Source organism: Photinus pyralis, unplaced genomic scaffold (genome assembly GCF_008802855.1).
Source record: "Photinus pyralis isolate 1611_PpyrPB1 unplaced genomic scaffold, Ppyr1.3 Ppyr1.4_LG3b, whole genome shotgun sequence".
In the NCBI taxonomy this organism is placed as follows: Eukaryota; Metazoa; Arthropoda; class Insecta; order Coleoptera; family Lampyridae; genus Photinus; species Photinus pyralis.
The window spans coordinates 2,812,723-2,831,272 of NW_022170510.1; the positions used below are offsets into that span (position 1 = coordinate 2,812,723).

The following is an 18,550-nucleotide window of genomic DNA, read 5'->3' on the forward strand; positions in this document are numbered from 1 at the left end:
CACCTTTCATCCCTTAAATAAAGTCTTTAAAATTCGTGTACCACGCTTCAGTTTTTCTGAAATAATTTTTTAAATTAGTGGATAAACAGCAGGGATGGTTTAATTGAACTGACGGTTGCTTGTGCAAATTTGTTTTCAATATTGGCACCTTTCATCCCTTAAATAAAGTCATTAAAATTCGTGTACAACGCTTCAGTTTTTCTGAAATGATTAAATTAGTGGATAAACAGCAGGGATGGTTTAATTGAACTGACGGTTGCTTGTGCAAATTTGTTTTCAATATTTGCACCTTTCATCCCTTAAATAAAGTCATTAAAATTCGTGTACAACGCTTCAGTTTTTCTGAAATGATTTTTTAAATTAGTGGATAAACAGCAGGGATGTTTTAATTGAACTGACGGTTGCTTGTGCAAATTTGTTTTCAATATTGGCACCTTTCATCCCTTAAATAAAGTCATTAAAATTCGTGTACAACGCTTCAGTTTTTCTGAACTGATTTTTTAAATTAGTGGATAAACAGCAGGGATGGTTTAATTGAACTGACGGTTGCTTGTGCAAATTTGTTTTCAATATTTGCACCTTTCATCCCTTAAATAAAGTCATTAAAATTCGTGTACAACGCTTCAGTTTTTCTGAAATGATTTTTTAAATTAGTGGATAAACAGCAGGGATGTTTTAATTGAACTGACGGTTGCTTGTGCAAATTTGTTTTCAATATTGGCACCTTTCATCCCTTAAATAAAGTCATTAAAATTCGTGTACAACGCTTCAGTTTTTCTGAAATGATTTTTTAAATTAGTGGATAAACAGCAGGGAGGGTTTAATTGAACTGATGGTTGCTTGTGCAAATTTGTTTTCAATATTGACACCTTTCATCCCTTAAATAAAGTTATTAAAATTCGTGTACAACGCTTCAGTTTTTCTGAAATGATTTTTTAAATTAGTGGATAAACAGCAGGGATGGTTTAATTGAACGGACGGTTGCTTGTGCAAATTTGTTTTCAATATTGGCACCTTTCATCCCTTAAATAAAGTTATTAAAATTCGTGTACAACGCTTCAGTTTTTCTGAAATGATTTTTTAGATTAGTGGATAAACAGCAGGGATGGTTTAATTGAACTGACGCTTGCTTGTGCAAATTTGTTTTCAATATTGGCACCTTTCATCCCTTAAATAAAGTCTTTAAAATTCGTGTACAATGCTTCAGTTTTTCGGAAATGATTTTTTAAATTAGTGGATAAACAGCAGGGATGGTTTAATTGAACTTACGGTTGCTTGTGCAAATTTGTTTTCAATATTGGCACCTTTCATCCCTTAAGTAAATAAAGTCTTTAAAATTCGTGTACAACGCTTCAGTTTTTCTGAAATGATTTTTTAAATTAGTGGATAAATAGCAGGGATGGTTTAATTGAACTGACGGTTGCTTGTGCAAATTTGTTTTCAATATTGGCACCTTTCATCCCTTAAGTAAATAAAGTCTTTAAAATTCGTGTACAACGCTTCAGTTTTTTTGAAATGATTTTTTAAATTAGTGGATAAACAGCAGGGATGGTTTAATTGAACTGACGGTTGCTTGTGCAAATTTGTTTTCAATATTGGCACCTTTCATCCCTTAAGTAAATAAAGTCTTTAAAATTCGTGTACAACGCTTCAGTTTTTCTGAAATGATTTTTTAAATTAGTGGATAAATAGCAGGGATGGTTTAATTGAACTGACGGTTGCTTGTGCAAATTTGTTTTCAATATTGGCACCTTTCATCCCTTAAGTAAATAAAGTCTTTAAAATTCGTGTACAACGCTTCAGTTTTTTTGAAATGATTTTTTAAATTAGTGGATAAACAGCAGGGATGGTTTAATTGAACTGACGGTTGCTTGTGCAAATTTGTTTTCAATATTGGCACCTTTCATCCCTTAAATAAAGTCATTAAAATTCGTGTACAACGCTTCAGTTTTTCTGAAATGATTTTTTAAATTAGTGGATAAACAGCAGGGATGGGTTAATTAAACTGACGGTTGCTTGTGCAAATTTGTTTTCAATATTGGCACCTTTCATCCCTTAAATAAAGTCATTAAAATTCGTGTACAACGCTTCAGTTTTTCTGAAATGATTTTTTAGATTAGTGGATAAACAGCAGGGATGGTTTAATTGAACTGACGGTTGCTTGTGTAAATTTGTTTTCAATATTGGCACCTTTCATCCCTTAAATAAAGTCTTTAAAATTCGTGTACAACGCTTCAGTTTTTCTGAAATGATTTTTTAAATTAGTGGATAAACAGCAGGGATGGTTTTAATTGAACTGACGGTTGCTTGTTGCAAATTGTTTTCAGATATTGGCACCTTTCCATCCCTTAAATAAAGTATTAAAATTCGTGTACAACGCTTCAGTTTTTCTGAAATGATTTTTTAGATTAGTGAATAACAGCAGGGATGGTTTTAATTGAAACTGACGGTTTGCCTTGTGTAAATTGTTTTTCAATATTGTCACTTTCAATCCCTTAAATAAAGTCTTAAAATTCGTGTACAACGCTCAAGTTTTTCTGAAGATATTTTTTAATAGTGGATAAACAGCAGGGATGGTTTAATTGAACTGACGGTTGCTTGTGCAAATTTGTTTTCAATATTTGCACCTTTCATCCCTTAAATAAAGTCATTAAAATTCGTGTACAACGCTTTAGTTTTTCTGAAATGATTTTTTAAATTAGTGGATAAACAGCAGGGATGGTTTAATTGAACTGATGGTTGCTTGTGCAAATTTGTGTTCAATATTGGCACCTTTCATCCCTTAAATAAAGTCATTAAAATTCGTGTACAACGCTTCAGTTTTTCTGAAATGATTTTTTAAATTAGTGGATAAACAGCAGGGATGGTTTAATTGAACTGATGGTTGCTTGTGCAAATTTGTTTTCAATATTGGCACCTTTCATCCCTTAAATAAAGTCATTAAAATTCGTGTACAACGCTTCAGTTTTTCTGAAATGATTTTTTAAATTAGTGGATAAACAGCAGGGATGGTTTAATTGAACTGACGGTTGCTTGTGCAAATTTGTTTTCAATATTGGCACCTTTCATCCCTTAAATAAAGTCTTTAAAATTCGTGTACAACGCTTCAGTTTTTCTGAAATGATTTTTTAAATTAGTGGATAAACAGCAGGGATGGTTTAATTGAACTGACGGTTGCTTGTGCAAATTTGTTTTCAATATTGGCACCCTTCATCCCTTAAATAAAGTCATTAAAATTCGTGTACAACGCTTCAGTTTTTCTGAAATGATTTTTTAAATTAGTGGATAAACAGCAGGGATGGTTTAATTGAACTGATGGTTGCTTGTGCAAATTTGTTTTCAATATTGGCACCTTTCATCCCTTAAATAAAGTCTTTAAAATTCGTGTACAACGCTTCAGTTTTTCTGAAATGATTTTTTAAATTAGTGGATAAACAGCAGGGATGGTTTAATTGAACTGACGGTTGCTTGTGCAAATTTGTTTTCAATATTGGCCCCTTCATCTCTTAAATAAAGTCATTAAAATTCGTGTACAACGCTTCAGTTTTTCTGAAATGATTTTTTAAATTAGTGGATAAACAGCAGGGATGGTTTAATTGACCTGACGGTTGCTTGTGCAAATTTGTTTTCAATATTGGCACCTTTCATCCCTTAAATATAGTCTTTAAAATTCGTGTACAACGCTTCAGTTTTTCTGAAATGATTTTTTAAATTAGTGGATAAACAGCAGGGATGGTTTAATTGAACTGATGGTTGCTTGTGCAAATTTGTGTTCAATATTGGCACCTTTCATCCCTTAAATAAAGTCATTAAAATTCGTGGATAAACAGCAGGGATGGTTTAATTGAACTAATGGTTGCTTTTGCAAATTTATTTTAAATATTGACACCTTTCATCCCTTAAATAAAGTTATTAACATTTGTGTACAGCGCGTCATTTTTTCTGAAATGATTTTAAAAATCAATCGTTTTCATTAGGTAAACAGCAGGGACAGTTTAGTTTAACTGAGGGTTGTTTGGGCGCATTTTTTTAAAATAATATTGCGATTGGTATTAAATCTATAGCTGCCATCCCCATAATAAAGTCATTAAAATTGGTGTACAACGCTTTATTTTCTCTGAAACGATTTTTAAAATTAGTCGTTTTCATTGGATAAACAGCAGGGATGCTTTAGTTCAACCGATGGTTGCTTGTGCAAATTTGTTTTTGTCTGAAATTATTTTTAGACTTAGTCGTTTTCCGTTGTTAAATCTTGTCCGGACAGACAGACAAGCATATACTTAACTGTATTTTTTAAAATGCGTTAAAGGGCTTGAAATGTCAAGTATTAATTCAAGACCATGGTAAAATGTTCTAAAACATCCCGTAATGAAGTAGTGGAGTAAAGCTGATAATAAACAGTCATTTGCGTATTCCAAGTGCCCAAAGAATAGTTGGGGGACATTTTTTGATAAAATTTTTGAGTTCTGTTTCCGGATAGCTGCTCGACAGTTCTTTAATAAGATTTTGTCTGGCGATAAGAAAAGTGTGAAGGGTTTTTACTTTTCGTACTAAAAAAACACAAGAAAATCTGTTTGTGTTTTAACGAAAGTTCTGGACAGCCCCTCAATAGTTCTAAAAGTTCCTGCAGTGGAGTTCTGGGGTAAACCTTATAATAAAAAATGAAGAGGTTTTTTTTACATTCCAAGTTCCAAAGGAATATGTGGAACCATTTATAAGCCTAGTTTCCGGTTCTGATTAAAAGTTCCAGATGGTGACTATTTTAGTCAATGTTGGGACTTTTTATTTCAGAGCATTTGATTTTTTGCGAAATTATTTTAATGACCTTAGATTTCATTTTTGACGCAAATTTTCAAAATTTATTTTTTTATGACTTAATTGTTGAAACCCCTAAGATTTAAGAACTCTAAACTTTCACAACAATTACCACATGCGGAATTTATTATGTGAAATAATTCAAAAACCGTCTAGACGTATGGTGGCATTAAAGGAACTCTAAAATTCAAGTTTGTTAAGGAAAACTAGAGCACCCCTTTTAAAATAAAAAAAGTGTTCCTATTTTGTGTAAAACAGAAAGTTGTGTAAAGCTGAAAATCTTTGAAATGAAAAGGGGTGGAATGATTAAATGTTGACAAAAAATGTAAGATTTATTTGTACGCACCAAATTTACTGCCCAGATCTCATCGTCCCAATCTTGCATTTTAAAAAATACAGACGGCAGAGCTGTGTTCAAGGGAGCATGTTTCTATCATTTTTAATACACTTGGTGGATTAACCCCCATGAAGTTCGAGAGAAATCGGACGGAATCTGCGCGAATACAGAAATCAACCTTGAGTGACGAAATTACTGAATAAGACGAACGGACGCAGCCAATACGCATATTTGTGGCGCGACAGTCTGGCAGTTCTCAACTTCGTCCATTTGCTTATTTGACAGTTTTTTTAATTGTTGGAATTTTTGCAATGAATGCATTGAATACTCAATGGACAAGGTCAGGGGTCGCCTTCCTTCCACATTAGATTTTCTGCGCGGTTATTTTCTCAATAATAATTAATTGATTTAATTAATTGATTAATTGATCCGAAATAGCAATTTTATAATTGTTTTTATTTTTCACTTCCGCTCTCCAGTTTTTAGGAGAATTCTTCGAAAGAAATTTCCCTTATGTGATGGTTTTCTACGTCCGTCCGTCTGTTCCTAGTCTAAGTCGAGAACGAAAAGGGACATCGATGTGAAACCTTTGCCAGTCGGGTTCGACTAGTTCAAGGATGAGTGCTATCGAGCCGGATTAAAAGTTGTGTTTCCGAATGCGAACCGAGTGAAAAAAAATTTTTCTACTAAAAATCGTATGCTATTCTTCCGACCTTCCTATATCTTGTTTTTTGGGTGCGAGTACACCATTGACCTAGCACCTTTGCAGAAAACGTGAATATCAGTCTAAAACTAAACAAGTGTGACATTTTTTGTCGATTTAATTAAAATGCATGTACTTATAAAGATGCCCCCCCCCCCCCATAAAACAAAATTTATATCCGAAAACTGTTATTACTTTCCTAGATGAATCACCTGACCTGTTGGCCTGTTGGTACAGCTTCGAAGAGGAAAGAAAAATGGTGTTAAAAATCCATGCTCATAGAAAAGGGTTCCAAGAGATAAAAGAAGATTAAAAAAGTGTCACGGAACGTAACTCCAGTTTCCATGATAGAAAATATTTACCTCAACATCCCTCGAACTGCTGTCATAGTCTTATTATCCGAACCCCGAAACTCATCCACAACACGTTTAATACCAAGAACAAGAGAGAAAGTTGCAAGGATGACGAAATGGTTGCGGAAGATGCTATCGATACATTGATCCAACCCAAAATATTGCACCTACGGCACTTTTGTTCCGAGCAAGCCATGCATGATACGCAGTCTGTATTGGCACTACAACTGTTCAGCGACAATCATTGTACTTACGATAGTCCCGAATCAAGCTATAGGTTGTACACTCGGAGTCGAGTCAATCCTTGGTAGTTTGTTAAAATTTTCGATGACTCGACCAATTTGACATGAGGAGTTAATACACACAAAGCACTTAGTTCTTAGATCTACACACTTCTAATCGATAAAATAGATTGTACCTACATACAATATTCCCACAAGTATTTTTAAGTTTTAAGTTTATTAAGTAAGCGAAAAGAACTTACCTGAGTACTCTTGAGTTTTCAAAGATGAGTAAAAAACAGTATTATAACTATTATAAGCTTATAACGCTCTAGACGCTTCACGTGTAAAAAACTGCTACGTTTGGCGGTAAATTTCAACGGTTTTTCATACTGCGTTGTCACGTTTCGTTCTATGACCAATGGCGGCTCGTCCTAAAGTGCGCAGGCGCACGTCCCCACTCAATCGCCAAGATAAACGGCGGAAATAAATCAGCATGTCAGGCAATGAATTATTTTTATTTGGCATACGTTTACATTGTATTTATTATCTCTCTCTTGTTCTGGGCCCTCAACAGGCTTGCGCCCAATTACAGAATACAGGGTGACCCGCATAATGCTTTTTAGAGGTGCCTCTGCAGAAGGTCTTCAGTTGTTGTATACTACTCTGGTATTTAGCTTACGAACTAGGAAAACCTAATTTGGAGTAGCCGCTATAACGCTTGATATCAAACTTTCCTTCCATCCGCTGAAAACTATTTTCCGGGCACATCCACTCGGTGCTCCAAATGCGAGTAGGATTTGCTTCATTTGCTTGACTTCGGTTATCTCCGCTTACATAGATGTGGGGCACCGAACTGGTGTGTCCCAGTACACGTTCGGGGGCGTTGAATCTTTTTTCTTCTTCTTTTGCCTTTCCACACGTATTTATGCATGTCACTTCATCTGAAGCGCTTGCAACACAATATGAAAGGTCTACAGGTGTTAAAGTGGGAGAACTATCCAACACAAATTGTTAGGTGTAATATAAATTGGAGGGTCACAGATACCTCCAATCCTCACATCATCAGCCAATGGTTGTTCATTATTCGATAGGTATTTAATGGAGAAATTTGCGTCTGATAACAATAAATCGAGTAACTAATATAAATTATCCCTCAAAGTTAAGTATGACGGGGATCTTTGGGGGTAAGCACAAGAAAGATTTAAAAGGCAGGCTTTTTTAAACTTCATTTGGAGACAAAGGTTGGTAGATTGCAGAACTGTCTCGATCCTTTCTAAATCTTCTTCGTTTGACTAGCTTTAAAAACGATTAAAGTCTAAGAAGCCGCGGAGAAGATCTAGAAGATTCCAAAATCTCTGCAAAGGACTGAAAAATTATCGAAATGGTTTGAAAGTTCTGAAAAAAAATGCTTTCCAGGGCATCGCATAGTTTGCAAAGATTTCCATGTTTCAGAGGTCTCTGGGTACTTTTGCAGCATTTCCTATGCTCAGCTCAGAAAAAGATATAGGTGTATGCGGGTAGGCGAACAACACCAACAAGTGTTGAGTGTACCTAAAAAAGGGCGCCCGGAAACAATGTGGAGGCACCAGAGCACTCTGGGAAATGCTGAAATCTCCCTAAGAAAACGTTCCAGAGACCTTCGACGTCTTACTCGAATATCCTAATGTTTTTCCGAAACTGCCAAAATCCCTAGGTCCTTTCAGAGTATTTTAAAAAATTTTCAGAAATATATAGTCCTCTTTAAAAAGGTTCTGAGATTTTTCCAGAACTTTCTACGCATTTTTCCGGAAAATATGACGTGTTTGTTCGAGAACAAGCGTTCGGGAGCACTCGAGAACTTCTAGAACGATTGTTTGCTATATAAGCAAATCGAATTATGCTTCAAGTTAGTTTCGACATTGATGCGCTTGCGTTGTTATAAATAAATTGTGAGTGTTAAATGATGATCAACTGTTATAAATTAATCCATCTGTTACATACATTCATTGTTAAATATTTGTAAATAAATAAATCACGTAATTAAATTTGCGTTATACTAATTCTCTGCTATTAAATGTGGAACAATTAAAAAGTATACTTATAGAAGCGGTAGATGGGATCACAGGGAACATTTTTTTCACATAAACTGAGGGTTTAAAATACTTGATTGGAGAGCTTCGTAGGCCCCCAAACGTTTGCGTCATTTTTTTCTCGGTAATCATAACACATTGAATGTTGAAACTAACGGCTTCAACTCGGTTTTTGAGTATGCTTGTTTACAGGCTTTTTGAGATGAAATTCCCATACGTCCAACCATTCCCCAAAGATTTATCGCAATCGAATGAACGGTCTAGGAAGCCATATTCGCCATACATACGGACAGACAGACAGACAAATTTCATTTACATAGAAACCTTCGCGGGTATATATGTCCAACCATTCCCCAAAGTTTCATCGCAATCTGCTGAACGGTTTAGGAAGCCAGAAGCGACATACAGACGGATTTTTATGTAGACACTTTCGAGGGCAAACGTCCAAGTTTTATCGCAATCAGATGAACCGTTTAGGAAGGCATAAGCGACATTCATACAGACAGACAGGCAGACAATTTTTATTTATATAGAAACCATGGTGGGTAGATACTGTACTATATTGGACATATACAGTGGTATTTATTAAGAAGTAGACATAGGGATTTATGTGTATTGTTTTTCTCTATATGTACTTTTAAAAGACAAAATCTCTGAAGAGTGCCTAATTTTATGCATCCAAAGTAACTTTTTAAAACAAACATCTGGCTGCCATATATTAATTAATTTGAATATTATTGCTTTGGCTTTACAGAAAATCAAGCTCTTACGCTCCTTAAACTGTTGCCGACACTATTTATTTTATCTTATTTATTTTAAGTAGTTATTTTGGTTGCATAAAAATAGGCACCCTTCAACAGAGGACCCGCCTCCTTTTATTCATATTCAAGATGGCGGTCGTATTCGAAACACCCTGTATAAAAAATTCTTTTTAACCTCAAAATATGTGAAATAATTTCAAATGGAATTTTCATGTCTAAACCTCAAACGTTTTGAGCGCGGGAGCGTCCGTTCGATCTTTAATAGCGACCCTGTATAAATACAGACCGCGCGCTATAGCATGGGGAATAACGGCATAGACCGAGTATGACATCGGCAACTGCCGGGAACACTTGTCGATTGAGATCCCTATCTACGATTGAGTGTATCATACTATATTTTAGTATCATGCTCGTTATCATGACTCGTTCACTGGGCATCTAAACCTCTCGCCATCCTATAGCGCGAGGCCTGTAGCTAGATTTCTGGTTCGAATGCAGCTGTGGATGAGAGGTTTGGATGCTGAGAAGCCTTGGCTGAACCTTTTACAATTCAAAACTAAGACAAAAAATGAAATAAAAAGGAAATAAACATTTGGGGCATCTGTATAATTATGTATTTACTAATTCTGCTTTTAAAGTGTTACCATCATCTTCCCTGATTTCTTTTTTTCATCTTTTTCATACAGCTCCTCTATTTAGGTCGCTTTATTAATCCACATGAGCAGCTCAAAATCAATTCTACCTACCTATTTTAAAATTCAACTTTTATCTTTGAATGGATATTTTTTTTTAAATTTATTTATTATCTTCGCACTTGCCTGAACCACTAAGAGCGTTCAGGTAAATTCACGTGTTAAAGAGAACTTACATTGAAGTGAGGCTGGGGGGATCTAATGATAATTTTGGGTGCAAAGCCAACTTGCTTGTGTGTCCTAATGTAATCTTCAGTTCATGCTTTGTAGTCCTCTTTTCTTTAGCTTAAGGTTGAGATGCAGTAGTTACGACAGCAGCAGGTTCACAATTCTGACTAAACAGCTAATCCTTTGAGGAAAATCCAGTGAAAACGCTATAGCAAATGTATACTTATTTTTCACACCGTACCCATTTGCATCTCCAACTAGTCTGTAGTCGTGGCTTGATCACACATTCATCATTTGATGTGTTGAAATGGTCGATTTTATCTGAATGGTGTGTCCTCTGACTTTGATCAGTTTGAGTTAGGCAAATAAGGACATAGATACGGACAATTCTTTATTTAAATATTAATCAATACTTTACAACTATTGTAGCCATTCAGTAAAGCAGTTAGTAAGGTGCAACAACAACAACTGTTATAACTTAAATATGACAAAGAAAAACACGACTAAACTTAAGTATCTTTCCTTACTATATAGAGTGGAACTGGCACAAAAGTTGGGTGGCAAAGGAACGTAATACGAACATTAAGTAAAGCAATTCAAAAACAACTCTTATAAACTATTACAAAGAACAACGCAACTAAAATATATTTTCTTACTATACACAGTGTAACAGGCAGTCACAAAAATTGGGCAGCAGAGGGGTGTAATATGAACTTTCTCCAAACAAACCAAAGTAACGTAAATTATAAACGAAGGAAGGTAAATGTGAGTTGATCATTTTGACACTGTTGCAAAATTGGCGTTCCTTTAATTCGTTTCACACAACCATAAGACAGTATGCTATTTTCCATTTTGCAAAGATTTCTACCCACGCTAGGGTGCGAAAAAAATGGCGATGAAAGAGATAAAAGGAAGGTTTTTAAAAATAAATAAAAAAATTTTGGAATTTGTTCAGATTTCCAGAATTTCTTCAAAGTTTAAATATTTTTCTCAGCCTATTAGGGGTGAGAATTTTTATACAAAGTCGGATCGAGCACATCCAAAAACCTATGTAATATTGTTAGCTACATCTTACATGTTATGGTTGTTGAGAAAAGATTAAGTGAGACCCAACAGAAACATTTCGACCATCCCTACCATCCTATATAGTTTGTCATACCTTTACATCATGTATATTGGCAATAAAGTGAAAGAACTAAACATATATGTAATTCCGTACATTTATAGGGTGTTATTCCAGTGCGCAGGCTGCAAATTACAATAGTACGCAATGACCACGGCGAGCGGACTGGCGTTTGAAAAAGGCCTAATACCGATTTGCTTATGCCGTATTCTTAGCATGCGGACAGCTGTAAACATAAGCTTAAAACTATTACGTACATAAACATTCTGTTTACCTTGAGTTTCCGAGCGCAATACAAGCAAAGCACTCGTATCATCACACCATTTGATGTATAGGGGTCGCTCCGAATATATGTTCCTGATATAATTTGTCTTCTGTGTAGGGCTGATGTTGTATAATTCGACAATATAATTCATGTTATATCGTGGGCTAATGAAAGGTGCAAAATTTTGACCCGCTAAGACCATAGTTGCACCATCTTTCACATACTCTTCGATCTGTAAAGGAAACACTATGTGTTTGCACAGCTCTTCGAACTTACTTACTTCTCGACTTTCTTCTAACCAAAATGAAACACAGTTTATTTTAGCAACGAAATCATTAATTACAATTCTGCTTGGGCAATTAAGGTGATAACGCTTACGTATGTGCGGTTTTGGAGTTGCAGACATAAACATGGAAGCCGGCACAAATTCCTCGGCCAAAGGATTTAGTTTACTCTCCTTCTAAAAATAACATGACTAACGTTAACAACATTTCTCCTAACGATTGTATTGGTTATACGTACTACCAAGTTTTCCACATCAGTTTCGCTGGAACTGCTGTCTTCGGGATCTGCGAGTTGTTTTTCTAAGGTGGTAAATTGGTACGTACAAGAGTTCCCGCAGAAACATCTTAGTTTAGAATTTCTCCGACCTCCACAGAAATACCATGCATCCATCGGATACCCTCCACCTATGGCGGAATGGCACATGTGTAGAGTCCTAAAAATGATTGTATGTAAAATCTAGCGCTCTCTAACTGGACAATTTATAATAATAATAATGTCTTTATTTCAGAAAAGGCGCAGTTCGCTCTTCCACTTAACCTGATAATATATAATATAATATAAAATAAAGCAATTATAAAAATAAAACTAAAAGATACTCCATGACAGTGACATGGATTCTCCAATATTATATGAATTACTGAACGAACAACAAATATCTCTTATATTTTATTTTAAAGGAAGGTAATGAAAGTATTTTTAAATCATTAGGTATTGAATTATTCTTTTTTTTTTTATTGCCTTTATTTTATAGTGAGCGGAGTGTTAGCTAATTAGCTATTCTCCCCACTCAACCCACTATACAATCACAAACAGCCACGCCTTACCTGGGATTCGAACCCAGGACCCTTGTAGCCAGAGCTAGAGCTACTAACGTAAACTCATCTGAGCTGAGCAGGTTTTCAATTTAACAGGAATGATCTCTGAAAGTGTTGTGGAGTGCATAGGTATAATGAAGTTGTCCAAATGCCTGAGATTTTCTATGTACAAATAAATTTCTTAATAATTTGGAAATAGAACATGCGACTTCCTCATAAATCTGTAATTTTTGCATGGAATAGGGAATGTTAATGTGTAACATATCTCAACTGAGCAACTACAGAAAGTGGAAGTACAAAAAGATTCGGCAAAGCGTTCGTTACATGAAAAATCCAAACCCCCATTATTACCGCCCACCTAATTTAGAGATGAAGCGAGTGTTACAATTAATTGAGGAAGTTTGAGGAAACCCACGGTTTAAAATAGATAGAGGTGCATGAAGGCATAGTAGTGCTCGATTCAACCTAAGAAAGAGACGGCAAACTTTGCTGCCGATATGGAGCGTTAAGGAGTTTTCTTACGAAAATCACGGTCCCACGCCCATTTATTTCAGAACGTAGGGCGAGATACGCAAAAAATGTGTATAAGATAAATTGTAGGGAACTAAATTTCCCACAAAGAATTCCGTGAGCTTCCACTGTCTTTGAATAGTAACCATTTAAATGAGCAGATATATTTTCGTGTTGATTTTTGAGTGTTTATAATACGTAAACACAATAATAATAATAATAATAATAATAATTTATTTCATGCTATTGTACATAAAGTACTTACATATCGGCATTCATTATAGGTACGATTACAATTACGTGGTCTATCATTTGCGCAAAAATGTACGAACAGTGCAAAATGCGAATATTAATGGATTAAGGAAAAGATACTCTTTTTAATTTAAAAACGATTGATTATCGACATATGTTTTCGCGGACTTTTTTTCCGTGATTTTGGTAAGAAAACTCCATAAGACTGATCCTATATTTTCCATCTTTATTTTAAGTAAATAAAACTGCAAAGTATCTTGACACCGCGTAACAAACGTACTGATACGTCAGCACAGATTCAGAAGGACAGAATTTGGTGGTAAACTGTACTTCACCTGCGAAATCACATAATACAATTAGATGAAGAACCACTAAGGAAAATAGTAAGCTTTCTATCAAATTAACACATTCTTAGTAGACTTTGTACACCCTATTGGTTGTTGGTGCATGCTGTTTCACGTGTGTAAATTAAATGTTGTATCACAAACGTCAATAAGTTTCTCATTATTATTACAGACAATCGAGAAATAGCAGACCAAGAAACGGAACTCGAAAGTGAAAGTGAAAACAAACCAGAGAAGTTGCAGTCAATCATAGGCATAAGGAAGACAGTGAATATGGAATTTATTAAGAGTCCATCAATATGTCTGCGAATACTGAACTCTAGTCCAATACTAATTCTGTAGAAAAATGGACAGATCAGTGTGAGAACCAGGTCATTGCTTTGTTAAGTGCATATGAAAATATACTGAAAACAAGTTGGTTTGGTATCGGCCGCTTGAGGTATTTGATGTTAACCAAAGCACTTACTTGATGAATACGATTCCCTGAGTAAAACCAGCAAATATAAATTTTGGAAAAAACTGAACTGTAAAGTAGTACTTACTGTATATGGCTTTGGCCATTCATAATCAATCTTGCATAAGCAGACATCAGGGTATCATGAAGCTTTGCCTGAACGTGGTTCCTGTCAATGTTGGGGTCTGTCGTATTTCGGTATGGTAACCTGAAACAGATATACTTAATCGCTACAAAGACAAACAAATTGCTTCTTTTTACCGCAAATGTTGTTGCCGCACCACAGCAAGCATCCCATCTTGAAGGAAGAGAGTAGTCATATTGAATAACAGAGCAATATACTTGATCGCACTTTTCATGTTTGGTGGTATGTCAGGTGGGAACAATAGTACACTGAAAAAGTACACTTAAATGTAGGGCCCCTATAATTCATTTGTCATGCTTACGTTGGCGTATCTGACTCAGTCAAAAAGTTCTGTATGAAATGGGTGATTTCTATTTCAATTATTTGTCCAGGACTAAAAATCTGTGTGTCGTCAACCGGGTTGAAAATAGGACTCGACGTCTGCATGTCGCCAGCCATGGTGGGAAAAGGATTAAACGGCATGTTTGTACCCACGGTGAGAACTTTCAATCTGTAATGTTACAAACACATGTATATTTTGTGCCATAATAAGATTTAGAGATGTTGAAGTACAAATTCTTCACTTCACTTGTAGGAAGTGTTAATTAATCAATCAGTGTATGAACAAGAGTTTTTTTAAGTACAATAAGTAAGAGTGCCAGATTTTTAATACACTTCGAAAGTCAGTGATGCCATTAAATTAGTGATTTTTTAGATACAACAAAAACAGGAAATTGTATTGCTTAAATGAAAGACTCGTCCAAATCCAAATGTAGTAGATTGTCGTAAAGTAGTTTTTTGTTGTTGCCACTAGAGGACCAAGTATCGTAATTTATTGTCACGAGTTACTAATGAAAGACAGGGTGAACTTAAATTGTTTTTAGTGAACAGTGTTTCAGAATGTGATAAATTCAAATTGTTTTGACGTTGATCCTACTGTACAGCATTTAATTATGATGTTCGAATCCGGGTTCAGGCATGGATATTTGTAAATGTATAGTGGGTTGGGTGGGTAGAGCAGCCTTGCCTGAAACCCCGCCCACTCAAAAATAAATAAATATTTATTGCAACTGTTATTTTTTGATCAAGCCGTTTCGCTTTTCGAAGTGGAACTCGCACACACTATAAATCAAACTGGGGAACAGTGGTCAACCATCAACTTTGAACCAGTTGAAAACACATGTCTGTGATGTGGGAATACAAATACATTATAGTTATTAACCTCCCATGAAATCAATTACTGAAGTAAATATCAATGCGATGATGATCTGAAGAAACTGTGGTTTAAAATCTTGCGTTAATTACTTATTTTTCAGTAGAATAACTACCGAGCCAAAGAGAGAGGAGTTATCAACTGATGGTAAAACGCAAACCAAGGCAAATTGAAAAAATCCAGAGAAACGTCGTGGTAAGTTGAGTTATTTTTGATTTATTGATTGATTCTAAATAGGAATGACACAAATTGCGGATAGGACATGGTTTGGTTTCCTGTGGTAGATGCAGTTCCTCGAAGTCCAACTAATCCATTGATATCGCCAACCAATCGTTGAAAATATTTCCCAACCCAAAGATTTCAGGGCCTACAATCTTTTGTTTTTGAGTTATGGGCAAAAGTTGCAGTTTTCGATCACTAGATAAAAGCTTATAATTTCTTTTTATTAAATTAGCGCCCCAAGAGCTTGCTCCGCTCTGGCTACGGTCCTGGAAGTGTGGTTTATTTCGTCCCTTTTTGATCTGGGGTAACTCGTCTGTATAAATGGTCTGAAATTTATTCCCATTCCCAAATACCGATTTTCAAAATTCGAGAAATAGAAAAATGGCAAGATGTACCCGTCCGTAGCTCCTATTTTACGAAGTATCGAAAAATATACAGGAGATTATTTCCCACATATTTGATACATTTAGGGCACATTTTTCGGTGTAATTCGAGTGGGATTCGCGGGATTGCAGAAATTAACGATTAGTAATGACATTCCTGAGTAAAAAAAGATGGGCTTCTCTCATTCCTCCATTACACGCATTTGCTTATTTGACAGTTTTTTTTTAATTGTGGCAATTTTTGCGTACTTTCCTAATATTGTGTCATTAACCTGAACACCTAGTGGACAAGGTCAGAGATCATCTTTCACATGAAACCACATTACCTAGTTTTTTTGGACAGTTAGTTTGGTGATCTGAAATTATAGTTTTGTTATTACCTTTATGGATTACTTCCTGTTTTCTCTTTATTTATGCCAATGGCGTTTTAGCAGAAAATATGAATTAAGATAAAATGAACCAAATGTGAGCCATGTTTCTTTGTTAAATCTTGAATAATGCTGACTCAATTAAAAATAACATACATACCTACTATAAAATTTTGGCAAAAATGTAAGAGATCCCATGGAAGTAAGGGTCATTGACCTCTCACATACCAGTATCACAATTTTCTTGAGGGATTGCATTCCATGGGGATAGGTACATGGTACCCAATTTTTCATTTAAAATTTTTATGTATCGTATAGCTTCGAAGAGGGAAGACGAAGAAAAACTTTTAAAAATTCATACTTACAGATCAAAAAAAAAGTGTCGCAGAAAAACATATCAACTCGGTTCACGGGATAGAAAACACCTAACATTGAGAGCATGGCATAACTCCGCAGCAAAATACGTATAGTAAACTTAGACACATCGCGACAATAAAAACTATTTTAAACGAAGAAAGTTGCAATGGTGGAAAAATAGTTGCCGATGGTATCAACAAGAGGACTCGTGTCCGATCGATGCATTAATCCAACCTTACAAGACTACTGTGCATAGCAAGCAATACAGTCTGCGGCATGCAGCGATGTATATCGATACAATGATCCAGCTCACATGCTATATACGGTCACTCCATGCGTCGACTCCTGTTAATTTCCTTTTATACACATTTTAAATGCACAAAAATGCCCTGATTACTTTTTTAAAGTCGGTAAATAGAAAAACTCCCATTAATTTGCAATTTTTCCTGTATAGACAATGAGGTGCACCATGTTTGTCACCTCAACCAGTTCTTTAAAATGAAATCCACATATACTAGACAATTCTAATTAACAAAATTGATTGTTAACAATAGCTACACATATTTTACCTCAATGCAAAATTGCAATTTGACACAAAAGACCTTACCTGAGTCTGTGAGGTGTAAAAAACGTAATGCCGGCCGGAACGTGGTCAAGACAGTTTGGAAGTAGGAACCAACAAAATGCATGCTGGGAAAACAGCCTGCTTTACCAACATAAACATAACCTTAAAACTTGGTTCTGGGAGCGAATTAAATGCATATTATACACTCGCAACTCTAACAGTTCGTTTAAAATTGAGTAGGATATGAAATTTTAAGTTAATAGCAACCTATTATATCTCAATATTGAAAAAATTGCAATTAGAAACAAAGTCTTACCTGAGTTTTTGGCGCGTGAAAAACGAAATTGCGTAACCAAATGCATCCTGGGAAAACAACCTGTTTTACCAACATAACCTTAAAAACGTCTGTTTTGGGAGCAAATTAAATGTATGTTATAGACTCGCGACTCGAAGAGCTAGTCTAAAATGTATAACCAATGGTCTAGGATACGAAATTTTAGGTTTAAATACCATGGCGGTGAATTTCAATTTTTACGCTCATTGCAGTCTTGCCACGTTTCGTTAGAAATCAACTATTTGGCAACAGCGTAGATAAATGGCGACTTTAACGCAAAATGTCTACCTATTCAACGGTAAAATATAAAAAATTAATCGAGCAGCACAGTTCTAACGAGCCACGCGTTCAACTCTCCCTTTAAAATGTTCAAATTGGCGTTTCTTCTTTAATTTTGTTGTCAGGAACTCGAACACATCAAAAACCTAGGTTTTTAGGTGTCTACCTATATTCTCTCAGATTTTGTATATAGCACTAAATTTCTCCAGGATGGCTCGTTCAAACAAGCAAACCATGCACGGCGGTGTTTTTTGAAAACGCGTTTTTTGAGAAAGGGTTTACTTAAAAACCAATGCAGCCGCTTTTTCCATCTGTTACGATTAAGGTTGCTGAGAAAATAATTTAATAAATTTTGGCCACATAAACTTGAACCTAGAAAAAAGCGTGTTTCGGTTCCCCTTACCACCGCTTTAAGAAATTTTGCTTTTGAATTATATAAGTAGCGTGTTCTTATACCTATCTAGTTTACCTTTTATATATATTAATAAAAATCAGGTTTTCTGATGATTTTTGAGTAAAAAATGCAAAAAAATTA

The 18,550-nt window shown here is 35.3% G+C and overlaps 2 protein-coding genes across 8 annotated transcripts in view; one reads left to right on the plus strand and one right to left on the minus strand.

Moving 5' to 3' along the window:
* LOC116166594 (zinc finger X-linked protein ZXDB-like) overlaps positions 1-17,741 on the plus strand; it is a 57,787-nt gene extending 40,046 nt beyond the window's left edge. Inside the window, exons 4-6 of one of the 6 annotated variants that reach the window (XR_004144355.1) lie at positions 13,889-14,790; positions 15,611-15,702; positions 16,848-17,741. The gene's annotated coding sequence lies outside the window, so the exon portion shown is untranslated. Of the gene's footprint in view, positions 1-13,888 lie in introns of all 6 variants that reach the window. The other 5 variants (XR_004144353.1, XR_004144352.1, XR_004144354.1 and 2 more) reach the window with 5 other exon arrangements.
* Positions 10,509-14,802, minus strand: LOC116166596. Of its 2 annotated transcripts, none has more exons than XM_031481595.1 (7): positions 14,617-14,802; positions 14,432-14,563; positions 14,259-14,378; positions 12,033-12,228; positions 11,791-11,967; positions 11,520-11,742; positions 10,509-11,471 (listed from the first exon to the last, which is right to left on the minus strand). In XM_031481595.1, the coding sequence occupies exons 1-7, from the start codon at positions 14,775-14,777 to the stop codon at positions 11,344-11,346; spliced, it is 1,137 nt and encodes a 378-aa protein (XP_031337455.1). In that variant the 5' UTR covers positions 14,778-14,802; the 3' UTR covers positions 10,509-11,343. The 2 variants fall into 2 exon arrangements, with proteins under 2 accessions (XP_031337455.1, XP_031337454.1); XM_031481594.1 differs by having other exon boundaries at positions 11,791-11,970.
* Positions 17,742-18,550: the final 809 nt, after the last annotated feature.

What these genes read in the sequence shown, in the direction of transcription:
- LOC116166596 (XM_031481594.1), bottom strand. Translation starts at nt 14,777, where the DNA reads ATGCCGTTTAATCCTTTTCCCACCATGGCTGGCGACATGCAGACGTCG. An exon ending in GGTTAGAAGAAAGTCGAGAA is followed by an intron (nt 11,743 to 11,790) that starts GTAAGTAAGTTC and finishes TTTCCTTTACAG; the next exon opens with ATCGAAGAGTATGTGAAAGA. An exon ending in ATTGCGCTCGGAAACTCAAG is followed by an intron (nt 11,472 to 11,519) that starts GTAAACAGAATG and finishes TTATGTTTACAG; the next exon opens with CTGTCCGCATGCTAAGAATA.